At 30.2% G+C, this 16,834-nt stretch overlaps 1 protein-coding gene across 1 annotated transcript; it reads right to left on the bottom strand.

Moving 5' to 3' along the window:
* Positions 1-596: 596 nt before the first annotated feature.
* Positions 597-5,264, bottom strand: LOC100800065 (linoleate 13S-lipoxygenase 3-1, chloroplastic). The gene is made up of 8 exons (XM_003521793.5): positions 4,713-5,264; positions 4,326-4,588; positions 3,526-3,766; positions 3,033-3,335; positions 2,321-2,514; positions 1,916-2,208; positions 1,557-1,823; positions 597-1,466 (listed from the first exon to the last, which is right to left on the bottom strand). The coding sequence occupies exons 1-8, from the start codon at positions 5,080-5,082 to the stop codon at positions 692-694; spliced, it is 2,706 nt and encodes a 901-aa protein (XP_003521841.1). The 5' UTR covers positions 5,083-5,264; the 3' UTR covers positions 597-691.
* Positions 5,265-16,834: the final 11,570 nt, after the last annotated feature.

Raw genomic sequence — 16,834 nt, 5'->3', positions numbered from 1 at the left:
ATGATGACAATTGGTTTAAGTATTGGATTGAGAATTTTCAAATCTAAACCAATTTGAACCAAATTGTATATATTATGAATTTTTATTATTTTTTAAATGCTAAAGTTACTTGTATTTTGATGTTGTTTTGTGCATCTCTTTTGTATTTTATGCCCATCACACACACTCATAAAGATTCACTTTGAGACTTTGATTTTTTCCTCAGATAACCCTAAAAGGATGCTGCACATGCACTAATAGAGCCTCCTCATAATGGTCGTTGACGTTGTTGAACTTCCTCTCAACCTCCACTCAGTTTGTGTTGACAATGCAATTAAAACTGTCATTTTATATTTTTTTCGAAACACACATTTTTATTGAATATCTAATGATCTGAATTGAACTAATCCGTTTAACATCGATTTGGTTTGATTTGGGTTAACAAAAAAAAATCTAAAATCCAAATTAATTAAAATCAATTGGTTCAGATTTTATTTTTCTCCAAACTCAAACTAACCTTATTCATAAACATTCCTAATTCTCTAGTTCGTGTGTGTTCTAGTTAAGATTTAAGAAAGAAGAAATGAAATCAGAATCAATAGATTACTAGATCCAAGTTCAGAATTAGTGTGTGAATTAATGTCTAATGGCTTGATTACAGAAAAATCTTAGTATACTCTGACAAGTATTGAGGCTGAGCATTTAGTTTACTTTACGTGGACACACTATTAGGAATCCCTCTACATGTAACGCCGGGTTGAGAGGTAGGTGCAAGTAACTCGTAAGGTAAAACCCCTGCGCCACAACGGTTCCTGAGTGTTGGATCACGGTTCCTTTTCTCAATCTCGTTCTCTATCCGTCTGATCTCTGTGGAGAAGCTATAGAATGCCTGAATGATCTCTGCATCACCTGACCAAATGGATGAGTGTCGCCGCTCTCCCAAATACTCCTCGTCGGATGAGTGGGTAGAGAGGATGTCAACAATAGCCATATATTTCGTAGCTTGTAACACGCTGGGCAACGCATTTAGGAAAAACTTTTGGGGATCAGCTAAGAAATTGGCATATTCAGTACTAGTACTCTCGACTTCTGCTTCTGGGATTAATCTTCTCATTAACGGAGGACGATTGGGCACATAACCTCCGTAAGGGTACTGCCCAAAATTAATAGCTGCATGCTGTGCGGATACCGTCCAAATCAAGGTGGTAAGGATAGACACAAGATCCTCGCTATTATTCAATGTGGGCCACCACCTTTCATGCCTAAGATCGGCATGGCCCACATTGATTGACTCAGAGTACCAAGCTTGTAGCTCTTTGTCATTGCAAATCAGGCTTGAATTTGAATGGTGGTAGTAGTGGTTCACATAGGTGCGGACCCAGTTTTCAATTGCAGACCAGATCAGAAGTCCATCCGTTGCATAAGGGTAGTCTTCAATTAGGAGCTTTACACCATTTGGTTGTGTTGGGTCAGGTACCGCCATTCCCCTGCACCAGCCAGTAGGGATGGAATGGAATTCATTCAACTGAGAGAGAGAAAGAGAAAGAGAAAGAATTATCATTTTCATCTACTTTTACCTGCGTATAAGATCTGCAGGGAGGCCCTCCATGTCAAAGCGCCACAAGTTTTTGTATGCAGCACAACTGATCTCCATACAGTACCGCCCAGGAGTAAAACAAGACTCAATGATTCCATCAGCATTGATCAGTTTCTGACGGGCTAAAGCATTGATATCTAATGTGTACCTCATGTGTGGATCCAACAGCTTAAAAACAGGATGCATTGCACTTAATTGCCTATGAGCAGACAATATAAATGGTTCCATGCAGGCATGTGTGCGCAACCTTTACCGAACAAAAAAATTGGCTAATTTAACCAACAACATGTAATTTGAAGTTAAATATTTTATATGTATGGTGCTTCCGGGTTTGCTTACCAATGGTTAACAAGTTGGTGCACACCAGCGTCATTGGCACAAACATGAGCTTTGGCAAGCTGCCACTTCCAATTTGTAGTTGCATCCACAGGAGGGGTAACTACACGTTTCCATCCGGAACTTGGTCCGAGGCTAAGTTCTATAGCAATAGGCTTGAGAGTGCCAAGTGGTGTCAAGAAAAATATGGTGCGGGTAGCATAGGATTTTCTACCATCAAGGGCATTGATCTCGTCAAGAAATGGAACATAGACATCGTGGTAATTTATCATAAACAGCTTATTTTCCACTATTGCCTGATAAACTCAAAGGAATAAAGTTAGTAATAGGGGCCCGATTGTTTAAGAGAACTCATGGGATTTAGAAACAAGACATTGTTAGTCATTTAATTAAGAATTTTGAGGGTACCTGTTGCACGGTCATGCCATTAAGTTGTCCCAGAATATGCTCTTCTTTGAGTGCAGACTCTTGGTGGCCATATATTTCCGGGTCAAGTTTGCTCACCGGTGGGAAAACTTTAAGCCCCTCAATGTTAACAGGGTTGACTCCTGCTATTGCTTGCCGGGCAAATTCATCATCTCGCAGCCAGGCAAATTTGTCCTCTGTATGATAATTAAACACACGAGATCATTAGTTTAATCAGCCAGAAAAGCAAATACAACACCTTGGTTACAAAAATAATTATATATTAGTCCCACATATGCTAATAAACACTTATTATAATCATCGATGAATTAAGTAGAAGAATTATCATGAAGCTTAATCCAATCTGGCTTGGAACCGTTGACAGTGATGTGGAAGTCCTCCTTTTACGGACCTATATATATATATAGGGAGGAGATCCACTTACTCCAAGAGCAACTCTTTTAGAGTTACTCCAAGAGTAAGTTGGCAGGCAAAAAGTCTCTTAAGTTACACAATATATAGCAGTTTTGGCCACATATATATCTTTTATCTCTATACTCCATAAATAAAGGCACGCCAATAGTTAATATAACAATGAGATCTAAAATTGAAATCTTACAACAAAGAGGTAAATAAGCGAGGTTTAGTTATGTAGGTGAAATTAGTTCAGGCCAAAATTCTAATAATTAGAAGGACAAGACAACGGGATACTCACTGGAAATAATCTTGGGAGTGTCATACTTAAGAAGTCCCCGGCCGCAATCTTGTATCTTTGTGAGCACTTGTGGCAAAGGAATTTTATTCAAAATTTCATCACTGTAAAGGTCGTCAATGTCTGAAAATCTGTTGAAGTCATGGTTATTAGCAGAAAGACTAGCCTTAAGGCCCGGGATCAAGTTATGGAGCACTGCCTTGAGCCTCTTGATTACGAATGTGTTCAGCTTAGACTCATTGAATTGCTCGTCTCTTGGTACGTACATAGGCAGTGGCATCTCCACACGACTCTCAGCATGCATATCTGTAATACTCATCAATTTACTGTTATGCCAAGTAACTAGTATTACGTAAAACTCAATTCTCTCCGCACCCATCAAAAAATATAAAAGTATAGAGAAATAATAATCCTAATCCTGGCACAGTCAATGCCTTAAGAACTATATTATAAAGTGAATGATCAGTTCTCATAGTGATTGAGTTGTTAATGTTACCTGTATCAGTGGGGGCGCGGCCAGTACGACAGCGTCTTGGGTATGGATGGTTTTGGGATCCACCGAGAGTTGGTCTGGTAAGCTCAACTCCTTCATCTGGATTTCCCAGATCGTTGTATGTATCGAAATCATATATTCTATCAGATAATTTTCTAACTCCTTTCCCATCACCTCTAAGATTTATCAGCTCCTTCTCCCTCAATACTCTAAGTCCAGCAGGTGTATCACCAGGTAAATATGTCTGACAAAATAAATCAAATAATATATAATATAATTTCAGATTTTTTTTTGTTAAAACCAGAATTAACACACACACAAAAAGAGAAAGATTGTATGTAATAAAATACTAGTACTGTCTTTTTCTAAGTGGTTGTATTAAATTTGGTGGTGTCTATGTTGTCGGTGGTTGAAACGTAAACTTAAATTAACCCTAGCATTAGTCAATAAGAATTTTCAAAACTCATTTCAAAGGTATAGCTGCTTGTTTATGACTTTGGTGAAGACTTTTTCTTTGATGTAAAATAACTACAATACAAAGCAGGAGAGTCAACAATTGAAAGTTTGAAATTTTTCAATAAAAAAGAAAATGGAGTGCCTGTTCAACTGATTAGCATTCAAATATAATTAACCAGTAATTGCTTTGACCTTCCAAGTTGGAAAATTACTGTAGCATTCAAATATAATTAACCAGTAATTGCTTTGACCTTTCCAAGTTGGAAAATTACTGTAGCATTCAAATATAATTAACCAGTAATTGCTTTGACCTTTCCAAGTTGGAAAATTACTGGTTAGTTAGTTACCTGGTTAGAAAAGAATATCCTCTCTCCTTGTACCCACGACTTGCAGGGGAAATGAACTGCTCCACTGGCAAACCCTTCGATGGTTATACTTTCCAAGAAGAACTCTCTTTGGTGTTTGTTTGTCACGGTAATAGCTCCAGGGACTCCAAAATTCGAGTCCACAATGAATTCAGTTGTGTAATTAACTCTCTCTGCTTTGACGTTGGATTTCTTCGACCAGTCCTTTAGCGTTGCTTTGCTGCTCTTCTTTGGAGATTTCGTTTCTAAGGAATCATTAAAATGATAGAAGAAAATTAAAGGACTTTTCTGTTATGAAATGGTCAATTTGTGACACCTAGCTAGAAAAAGAAAATGATTAGAATGGTGAGTTGTGAAAGGCTGGCTTACTTGGATCAATCTCGGTGCTGATAAGCTCCAGCACAACATTTCTAGTTCCTATCCTATCATTGATGGCATCAAAATGCTTTAACATAGTCTCTTTGAAATCCTCTTTGATTTTATTCCTCACTGTCACCACCGCTCTGACCTTGAATTGTACTGGTTTCTCTGCTTGCACTGTCAGTGTGGTCTTTATCAAATCCTCACTGATAGCTGCCACCGGAAACTTTGCACCCTTCCTCAACCTCATAACTCGTGGGTTTTCCGAAGGAAGCAAGATAGGATTGACCCAGAAGGTGCCATGCTTGTTGTGCAGAAACACTTTGGAGGAAGCAGAAAAAAATGAGGAAAAACCCATAAGTTCTTTTGAAAGGGCCATGTTCTGTTTCTTGCAATGGAACGGGTCGGGATGAGCAGCCTCGTATTTGATTAATACTATGATAAGTCAGACAGCATCAAACTGTTTTTTTAATTTTAAGAAAAGAAAAACATACATACATACATACTACTCCCTAGGCCAATTTATTTGTCAATCCACCTGAATCGGCTACCAAGTCAAAACCAGCTTTAGGCAGAATAACTCCGCGTCGATGGGAAACAGACATTTTTTGACCTTGAGTACGTTTCATATTTAAATATTTAATTTAATCAGATACAATCAATTCTTATAATAACATAAACATTCAAGCCGTTGCTTAACAGTATTTTTTCCCCCTTAAAAGAATCTTATTTATAATTTTCTTCTTTTTTATGTTTATTTTATTTTTCAAAACAGCCCGAAGTTAAAAGAATTTAAAATTTGATTAAAATCAGAAACAATGTTTAATTCCTTATAATGAAATAAACTGTTTCTTTTCTAAAAAATAATTTTTATGATTATAATCAAACATAATTTAGTTTATGCTTTTTTTAATCTCTAAAAATAATTATTGGATTATTTTATACTAGAGTTAGTTTTTTAATCCGACAAAAACTGGCCTATTATCTTTTCCAGATGTTAGAATGACTTTTAAGATTTCTCTTTTTTATGTTTGATACACATCAAATGATAGAACAACAGAAGACAAAATAGATAATGTTATATATAATTTACTATAGAACCCTTTTGAATACCAATAAAATTTATATTATTTGTGTTAATATAAATTATATTATTACTATTATTATTTTAGCAAATAAAATGAATCTTATATGTAAATTAGAATAGTTATTTTGAATGAGAATATTTTTAGGTATTATTCTTTCAACGATGACTTTTTTTTTTTTAATGAGAGTGTTTTTGAGAAGTTTTCTTAGTATCTTATATCTTTCAATATATTTTTTATTTTTTATTTTTAAATTTAATTTCTATAATTTTTTAGAGAAAATTATGAATAGTTAAAATAACTTTGTAGATTGTATCACAATATAGATTATTTATTATAATCTAAAATATGATTTATATGTTAAAAAATAATTATTTATTATAAAATTTAATTATAATATAATTTATACTTTCAAAATATTTATTATAAATTTCAGTTATATAGAATAAATATTTATTATGTGTATTGTAGAAACTAAAATACTAGTTAATTATATACGACATAAATCATCATATATAATAAAATAATTTATTTTTATAATAATTACTTCAAAAATTAAATCTAAAATGTAAAAAATTAAAAATTACACGAACCACACATGAAAATTAAACTCTAATAAATTTATTTAAAGTTTTTCCTTACGTCAAATTCCTATTTATTTGTTTCTCTATCGGTTGATGGCATTTTTGTCATCAGACGATAAACAATTATAAACGGACATATATAAAAATAAAATTCTTTTTGCATACATTTTGTATGATAATGTTGATACTTACATTTTTCTATTATAATCATATGATTTAAATTAGAAATATAAATAAGTAAATTTATTTGTGAACTATTCAAACTTAATTCATTAAATGTTTGACCAAGCTTGTTTGTTTAATTAAATCAATAAATATAAGTTTCAGGTTTAACTTAATTATTTAAATAAGATAAGTTCGTTTTACCAGTTAGAACTAATAACTTGTTTACATAAATAACTCCAGAGAGAAAAAAAAATTAAAATTATATAAATTTTATTATATCATTCCACTTAATTTTATTTGTAGATTATTATCTAATATTAAAATTATATAAATAACTCATTATTATCTAGTATTAAAATGTTATATTAAATAATAAAATGATAAAGTTAAAAAATAATTTAAGGAAAAAATTTCACAAAATAAAAAACTAATTAAGTAATAAATGAGTTAAACAAATTAAACTCAAGTTTTAATTGTTTTAAACAAGTCAAACTTTTAATTAAACTTATTTAAATGAATGAATCAAATTTAATTCATTTATTTTTTTTCATAAGTCTAAGTCTATATTTTTACTCGGCTGTACAAATTTGCATCCCTAATTAAGTTTAACATTTCTCATAATATCACGACGAATACATTTTTATTATTAACCCATTATTTGCTTCTATAAAAGAGTTGAAATCAAAAACATATAAAGCGTTTGACTCCTAAAACTATTTTGATAAGGCTATTAAAATTTGTAGCACACCAACAAGTTTTGATAAAGCGTACCAGTACGTCTCAAAATAATAATCGTGTTGTTTAATACATATTAAGAAAAAATAATTAATAGATAAAAAGAATAATAATTTTATAAATTTAATTTTATATCATTATTAATTTATTTATAAATTTTATTATTCACCATTAATATTATAAAAGATATAAATAAAAAAATATAATTAATGTTATATTAAAAAATTAAAATAATAATTATTTTGAAATAATTATATAATAATTATAATGGGCGGAGGAAGAAGTAAAATATATAAGTATTTTCTTGATAAAAGTGTACATTAAATGTACCTCTTTATCGCTTTGATATTACTTAATTATATTTGTTAAGATATATGAGCGTTTTATAAAAGTTAACCAAGACGCAACAATGTTTTTTATCTAAGCGTCCAAAACTTTTGCCTTGTGTCAAGTACCTATTTGTTTATTAATTATAAAATACATTAATAATCATATATGATAAATTGATGCATAAAGTAAGTCTCTCTAAAATATGTGAAATTATAAATGGTTCTCGTCAGCATTACATATCATAAGAGTTTGCACCAGCTACTGTTATGGATTCTTTCCTGATTGATTCAGCTAGCTTAGACTAATTGGTCTTTATCTTTCCTTCCTGTACCAAAAAAACAAAGATTTCGTCCCATTTCAGTTCCTCTAAAACTTCAACATGTTACTTTAATATTAATTCACAAATATATTGTCTAACCAAATCTTGTTTCAATTTTACAACGTATTCTGCTATTCCTACCCTGTATTTTTGTTCAACTTTGTGATTTTTGAAAAACATATGATAGAAACGTGATTCCATTGATTAAAGATACAAAGGAAAACATCTTTTCATTGTGCATTTGGATCAACAGAATCACATTTTGTAGTGTATTGTGTCGGTAATTTTTAACAGATTGGAAACATGTTTCCGTGTTTCAAAATATTCAATGAAAATGTGCTCACATTCTGTAAGTTGTGGAGCTAAAAAAAGAAGAGAGGGCCTAGAAGGCGTGTCAAGGGTCAACGATGGTGAGAGGAACATTGTTGGGATACAAATCAAGGTGCGAGAGAGTGGGCAGAAGAATTGGAAAAACGACCTTGGCAAATGACTATCGCCATGGTAGCTATCAGGCTCAATTTTTTTGTGGCGTGGTAGTTGGCAACCACCACTCGAGCTCCACTGCAACTGCCAAAGGTTGAGTGATTTTCCATTGATGCGATGTGATCGTGACAACCTCCTTGATGCCCTGTGGCACGACGGGTACAAACACTAGAAAAGGGGAGGGAGAGGAGTTGGTGTGGTGGGGAAATACAAGTGAGAATAATTAGGTGATTGCAAATGTTTTTGAAAAAGTAAGGGGTGGAAAGAGTGGGAAACCATGTAAGAATAGCACAACCCCTCCTTCCTAGATCCATTAGAAAACCACTCAAGCGCTCCACTAAAGGCCTTTCCACCAGGCCCACGATATGGGTCCCAAGCCATACAATAAAAATATTTAAAAAGTAAACGAAACATTGATAGCGTTACCGAATTAAATTGTTTAATTAATTTCAATAATCTCCATTTAAGACAGAGAAAGACTAAACTATAGTATACATCTTTGAATATAAAAGTAAATATGGCATTTTCATATCTAATTTCTCCAAATCTGACATCATACGATGAAAATCAACATGGAAGAGTGCGCAACAAAAGCAAAACCTTTCTGAAAGAAGAAATAAGGGAAGAATATTAAAATGCCAGTTATACTAGTTGAGACCATAGAATTGTTGTGGAATTAAACAGATGTTAGCCGGAAAACTTGTTCTAAAATTTAGACTTTTTAAAACTACTGATAAAAAAAAAAACATTTAAAACTTTTGACTTTTCATTTTCATCTTACCATGGAGATATTGCTCAATTCCTTTTAAATCTGAATGCAAGTGTCATAGTATAAATGAGGATGGTTTATTTCACATCGTTGAATAAGAAGAGTTGGTAGGTGGAAAATTGTCACTCCAATGACGCCAATAAATCAAAGTCATATATAGAGAAACGAAAGTAAAGCCCACACACAAATAAGTTATTGGTGAGCAATATTATATTTAATTGCTCGTACGAATGACATGATTAAAAAAAAATAAAGTCCACACAATTGATTCTTTAAACTGATGCTTTTTTTTTTTATCTTTTTTTATGTATTCAAGTCATTTTAACCAATTTTTTTGTGATCTTTTCTTCAATAAATTTTATATTAATATTTTTTTTGTATATATTTATTTTATACTATATTTTTTTGTATTTTTATTTATGTTATTCTCACTTTTCTTTTATGTTGTCCCCTAAAAATCCAGCATTCACTATTATATAATATAATTTGAATTTGATAGGTATTTTATGATCTTGACCCGGTCGAGGTAGTGGGTCAGTAGTCCAACCGGTGGGTCAATAATTGGTCCGATTTGACCTAATATAAATTCAAAATTATATATGTATTTATTATATATAAGTATATAACTAATATTATTTAAGTAAGAAAAGTTCATCCATACTTCAAAATTCAAAATAACAATAGATAATAATGAGACATCAAAACAACGTTGTAAAGGTAGTCCATTTTTTTTTTTGTAAAACCGGATGGGTCAGACCAGTCCAACTGGGATTCAGTATTTAACTAGCCGGATTTGATCGAGTCATTCCAGATTAATTGTGTGATTGATCCAATAGTTGAACCGATCCGATTAAACTACCAGATCTCAATTATACCGGTCCGACTAACCAGGCCGAATCAAATTTTACAACTATGCTTGTATCATGTGTGTGACATTCTTACTAATTTTTCCTTCAACTTATACAATTGATTTAGGTTCTCAAATATTTAAACTTAAAAACTTGTGATATGTCATAAAATAATATAAAAAACATTGCACAACTATATAAACTTATTTAATTTGCCCCTTCTAATATGGTCCGTGGAACCATCGCTTCTCTAGATTAGGCTTATGGTCAACCCTACATAGGTTTGACTAAGTTGTAAAAAATTTGTTTTGAGTTTAATTTGACTTAAATCGATTTTTCACCTAGCCCAAAAAAGATTGATCAGTGATGGTTTGGATAAGCATGTTGGTTCAATTTTTTTTAATTGATAAATTTAATAGACTTAAATATATTTTTTATTCCTATAAATTAATATTTTTTTTTTATTTTTATCCATGTAAAAAAATATTTTAGTCCTTGTAAAATGTATTTATTTTATTTTTTATCCTTAAAGTATTTTAAATAACATTTTTTTTATTGTTCAAAGCGTTATCTAAAACACTTTAAAGACAAAAAATAAAATAAATATATTTTACAAGGACTAAAACGAAAAAAAATAAATTTATAAGAACGAAAATGAAAAAAATATTAAATTGCGTAAAACAAAAATGTATTTAAGCCAATTTAATATTTTTGAGCATGCAATTTTAGAATTCAGTATATATAAACAACCTTAAGTTAGAATTTAAAATATTTATTATTGTTGTACAATGACAACAATAATCTAAGAGTGTGTTTGCTTTACATTTTTGTTTTCTGTTTTCATTTCTTTTATTTTTAAAAGATTAGAATTCTGAAAACATATTTGGTTTGACTTCTTATTTTCTGTTTTTAAGAAATAAAAATACTAAAAATGCGTTTTCAAAAGGAAATGTATTTTTAGATTTGCTTAAAATTACATTCCTTGTCATCGCGTTTTCATTCTACCCAAAATGAGGTTCTTGATTTCAACTGAAAATGAGATTTTATTGTTTTCAGTTTTTGGTTCATTTGAAAAAATATTTTTACTAAAAATGAAAACAGAATTCGAAACAAACACATTCTCATCACTATTTTTTATTTCCAATGAAAATGAAAACAGAAAATAACTAAAGCAAACACCCCCTAATACACTCTAATTAGTCAAGGAAAGATTGAAAATGGTAAAAACTTTATTTTCTCAAATTTCAAAATGTATTTATGCTTGGTAAAAAAATACAAGCAAATCTATAAACTAGGGCTGATCTAATATGAGTAATATTGTTCAACTGTAAAAGAAAAAAGTTACATGACCCGCCCAGTCATTAAGTCATTGGTTCATACCGAGTCAAACATGATCGTACTGGATCATCCGTGAAATCGATCCAACATATTACTCTGATTGGTTGGATGCCCAGTTCCTAGATCAACATGTCGATCCAGTTGGTTTAAGCCGAGTTTAATAACTTTGTAAATCACAAACTATGCTTTTTATTTAGTATATAGTCATTAAAAATATTTTATCAACTGGTTATATAAAAAGATAATTTATCTTAATACTTTTAAATTTTTATATTTGTGTTTATAAATATAACATGATATATTATATATAATAATAATATTATTATATATATAGGCAAGTCTATTAAATTAAATCGTTTTTCTAAGATCTATGGTATGATCTTTTTATTTAAATAGAAAATAATTTTTTTAAAAGCGCTTAAGTTTAATCCTTTTAATAAACAAGCTAAATCAGATAAGATCTTATGTAAGTCATATCGTAACTCCTAATAGAGTCTGTCTTATTTTCAGTCGTATGTGTAATACAAGAATATATCCCTGGTAATGGGACAACCCGATTAACGTAAATTGATAATTAACTCTAGTTACTCCTTCGACCCTTCCTTCCTACTTGTGCAAGCGCATCCAAATAGGCACGGGTTCATGGATTTCCCCTTATTTTCTCCAAATAGCTAGGCACGGGTTCACGACCCTTCCTTGTTTTAAAACATCATTTAGATAAACATTCACGAGTCACGGGTTTGAAGTTTTTTAGTGAATGCGTGCGTGCATCTACGCTTACCTTGTAATTAGTCCAATGGAACCAATCGCAAGGAAGAAAATATAATAGCAGTGTGACTGTTTCATCTATTCCTTGTTTCTTATATTGTTTTGCAACCAAAGTAATGAAAACTAGAGGCAAAATCTTTCTGCATTGCCAATCACAATCTTATTCGGAGGGTTGGGTAAAAATAGGCTAGGTTGAATTAGACTTTATTAGGTTTGAGCTTAATCTTCATTAAATTTACATGGCCAGAGTTTGACATTTCAGTTGACAAAGGTTTTATTATAGGCCTGATCTAACCTATTTATAATTTTGTCCTACAATTTTGTTTAAGAGTCTACTTTGTGATCATTTAGTATATACCAATACATGTGTAAAAATAATCATGTCATTAAACTTTATAAGAATCAAAATTGACTTGTTTGTATGATATAAATATATTTTTCAATATTTAATATGATATTCATAATAATTTATTTAACACATATTTTGCAATAGAAATTCTAAATAAGACATAAATTTATCTGAGTTAAACTTAATTATAAGCTTTAGCCTGATTCTATATATATATATATAGATCAACATTAACATATACGCTTAACATTTAAAAAGATAAATATAAGATTATAATAATAATAATAATAATAATAACTATTTGTTTATATTTTTTAAATAGATTGAGTTGTTAGGTCTAAAAGATTTTTTTAAATGACCTAGAGTTTGACATTTTTAACTAAATAATACATTTTAATAAAAACATTGGCCTAATTTATTTTTTGAAAAAAGGCTCACTTAACCTAAACATGATGTAGAGTAAGACATAGATTCTTGTGAAGTGACCTAACTTATTTTTATCCTTATTTAGGGGTAGAGAATTTTGTGTTTTCGGATGGCAAGTACAAAAGTACATTTTTATAGTTTTTTTTTATATTTTTGATAACTACTTTTATAATTATTATTTACTTATCATGAATGTTGGCAAGTATATAAGTTTTCATTAGCTCGTTTTAATAGCTAGTAAAAAAAATAGAAGTTTCTTATTAAATTTTTTTTATTATAGTTCAACCTAAAATTAAACATTTTAAGTTATTAGTCAAATTTTATGTTTCAGTATTATAAAATTAGAAAAGCAAGCTATAGAATAATTTTATCTTCAAAAACTAATTCACCAACAAAATTCGGAATATTCAAAAATGTAAACTAATTTTTGAATATCAAACACCTCACAAATAAAAATAAATAAATAAAATGCTCTTCTCTTTACTTCCTGCGCAAGATAATATTATTGTTACTCCGTAGCTTGGCAATATTTTATGCACCTATATGCAAGTGAAAATGATTTAATAAATATAATTATCATAAGTTCACATTTGGACGATACAAGTGACTATTATGACTTTGAGCTGGTTTGTGTAAATTTATTTGTTTTGAAAAAATACTTTATTTTAATAAAATAAGTAATTTTTTTTATTATATTTGTTTAAATTATTTTTATTCTTATTTTTAAAAGCAAATAATATCTGTTTCTTAGAAAAATACTTATTTTAAACATATTTTTGATTAAGTTTAAACAGCATTAAAAAAAAGTGATTACTACGATTTCTCTCTCTTACTGTTTTTTGCGGTGCCAAATGCCTACCTTTCCAGAAATAGCAAGTTTGAGGTTACTTCCTTTACTAAGTATGATTGCCAAACCCCATACATCTAGTTGATTCCGTGTCCACATGGCTTGCCTAATAAAAAGTTATATATCTCAATTGGCAAAATTGATTCTTTAACTTACTCCTCCCTTCCCGGCATCTCGAGGACTTTTATAGTTTTATATTCTAAACAACTTATTTTAAGCCAATGAAAGGCCCATTAAAAAAAAAATAAGCCAATGAAAGACGTGCGTTGTTATAAGATTTAAATTCTCAATTATATAACGAAGGTTTTAATCATTCGTGCTAAAACTTGGAGTAGCACTTACTTTTATATTAGTATTAGGATTAGTTTCAAATTTCATAAAATCATATGGATAACTAAAATATGTTTGAGACTTATAAAATTTGTTTAGGAACTAATGAATAAGTTGGTTGTTGGACAAGTGACATCAATAATTTAAAAAAGAGGTGAATTAAATTTTAAAATTTCTCAATAACAAACTTTTAATCCCCTTCTAAATGATAAACTCATAATGAAGAAGAAGCAACATGCAAGATAAAATTAATTGTAATAACATAAATGAGATAAGGGAAGAAAGAAATACAAGCTTGATTTAGACTGATTCGGCCACTTCTCGTGCCTACCTCTAATCCTCAAGCAATTCACTTGAAATTTTCTATTATCTCTATAAATCTTTTACAAACTTTGAACACACCTTGTGATCCCTCACCCTTATGTTCAAAGATTCTCCAAGAGACAATCCGTGAGACAATTAGTCTCTTGATTACAACTGACTTTCTGAGATGAATAGAAAGATTTTTGTCCATTAGAGTGGATGATATAAATTGAAGTTCCTAGAGGAATTTCTCTCTTTTAGAGATGATAATACAATTTGAAGTTTCTCGATAAATTCTCAATAGATTTGCAAGTGTTTGTCCAAGAGTTGTTGAGAGAGTACTTGACAATTAATTTTTTTAGAATATCTCTCTCTTGTTTTTCGAAATCAGACACATGTATATAAGCCCTTCGTGTCTTTTCAAAATGGTTTGAAGAGATGTGTCTTTTAAAAAAAAAAAATTCTAAAATTTCACTAGTAATCGATTACAGGTTTCTGGTAATCGATTACACAATTATATTTTGAATGGTCATGATTTTTCAAATTGAATAAGAGTTCTATTGCTACACATCAATGGTAGTTAATTACAACTTTTAAATTCAAATTTCAAAACCCTTCTAAAAACTGATTTTTCAAAATTAGTTCCCAATTATGATATTTTATAAATTTTATTATCCAAATTATTTTTTGCACATATTACCATTATGCTTTTTTCTAATTTTTTTCCCTTTTAACCAATATCTTAATTGTATAACGAAGTGATGATCTGTCTCTAAAAATGATGTAATTTATCATACATTTTTTTAGTAAAATAAAGTTGTTTTATTATCAATATGACTATAAAATACACAGAAAAATAAATTGAGTATTAAAATATGTAGAAGTTAAAAACATGATAGTAAAATGTGAAAAAGAAAAATAGGGGATGGAATTTGGGAAATGAGATCATTGAGTGATAAAACATGGAATTAAGCTTAAGTAATATGATGGGAGATGAAAGAGAAATAAAAAATGAGTTAAAAAGAAATTAATTAAGTGTGTGTTTAACATTTTCTAGAAATATTATATATTTCTTTTTAATTTATTCAACATATGAAACTAATATATGTTAAAAAGTCGTATTAATATTGTATAATCATTCAATATATTACAGGGAATAGCTCGGGATTTTCTTTTATCAAGTGAATGAAATTTCTCATTTGATAGAAAAAAGTCCCAATGTGTTTTTAATTTTTTTTGTCTAAATAATATAATGGGTTTTAAAGTTTGAATTATATATATATATATATATTATTTTAGTTTAGTTTTTTTATTGGATATTTCTTACTTTAACTATTACAAACTACTTGTGGGCATTATTTAATTTATAATTACTGCTAATTAATTTTGTAAAAAAAAAATGAGTATTTGATTCTGCCCATTAGGAAAACACTGGCACGGGGTAGCTGCTTAGTTTGTAATTAGTTGTTGTATTGTAGCTTTGCCTGAAACGTTATGACGTTGACGTGCCTTCCTTAATTTGTTTTTACGAAAGTGTAGTCGGCTTAGTTGTTTAATTAATGTGACAGAAGAAAATGCCCAGAGGCTCCTATGAGCAAAAAAAAACTAGTTGCATCGATCTAGCTAGCTAAAGCTTAAAAGGGCGTGAAGGCATCAAGGATAGTTTCACATTTGTGGTTGGTCATATATATGTTTGGAATCCTGAATTTTATACATTACAGCCAAGCTCTCGCAATTGTAGTTATGGGAGTCCATGTACTAAAAAGCACTAGTTTATAATTGGAGCAGGTGAAATCCAGGAATCGGTCCGGTAAGTGAGCGACATTCCCATGCGAGTGTAATGTCGCACATACTCGTACTTATATATGCTTGCTTGCTAGTCACCATTGACCCTCACTTTCATCCTTATTTTCTCTTGCCTCTGCCCATACCTCTTTTTACATTAGATGAGATCATTTGTCTGCCACAATTTTATTTATTTAATTCATCAATACACTTGCTAGTATTTAGTCTTCCATTATCTCATCTCTCTTCAATGTTCCAAGACCACATGCCTTTTGCATATCCACGTTAGCAAATTAATACTATCAGATTAGTATTAAGATTATATATAATAGAAGAATCATGCATATTTATAGCTTTAATTTTTTGTGTGTTCGTGTTGCAATTTGACATGTTTCCGTAGCCATTCCTTTTCAATTTTCATTTAAAATTGAATATATAAACCTTCAAGTTAGAAAATTAAAAAAGCTTGCTAAAACATTTATATGCTCTCTTCAATGAAATTCCCGCCATGACTCTGATATATAGTATTACGATTATATAGAGATTAGTTCCCCCTTTAGCACTCCAATCTTATCAAGATCGACATTTTTGTGATCTAATGGTTAAAAAGATGACACAATACTCCTACTTAGAATCATACCCCGTAAAAATATTCTCACCCACGTGT

Source organism: Glycine max, chromosome 3, assembly GCF_000004515.6.
Source record: "Glycine max cultivar Williams 82 chromosome 3, Glycine_max_v4.0, whole genome shotgun sequence".
Lineage (NCBI taxonomy): Eukaryota > Viridiplantae > Streptophyta > Magnoliopsida > Fabales > Fabaceae > Glycine > Glycine max.
This window is presented reverse-complemented; position numbering and strand designations above follow the sequence as displayed.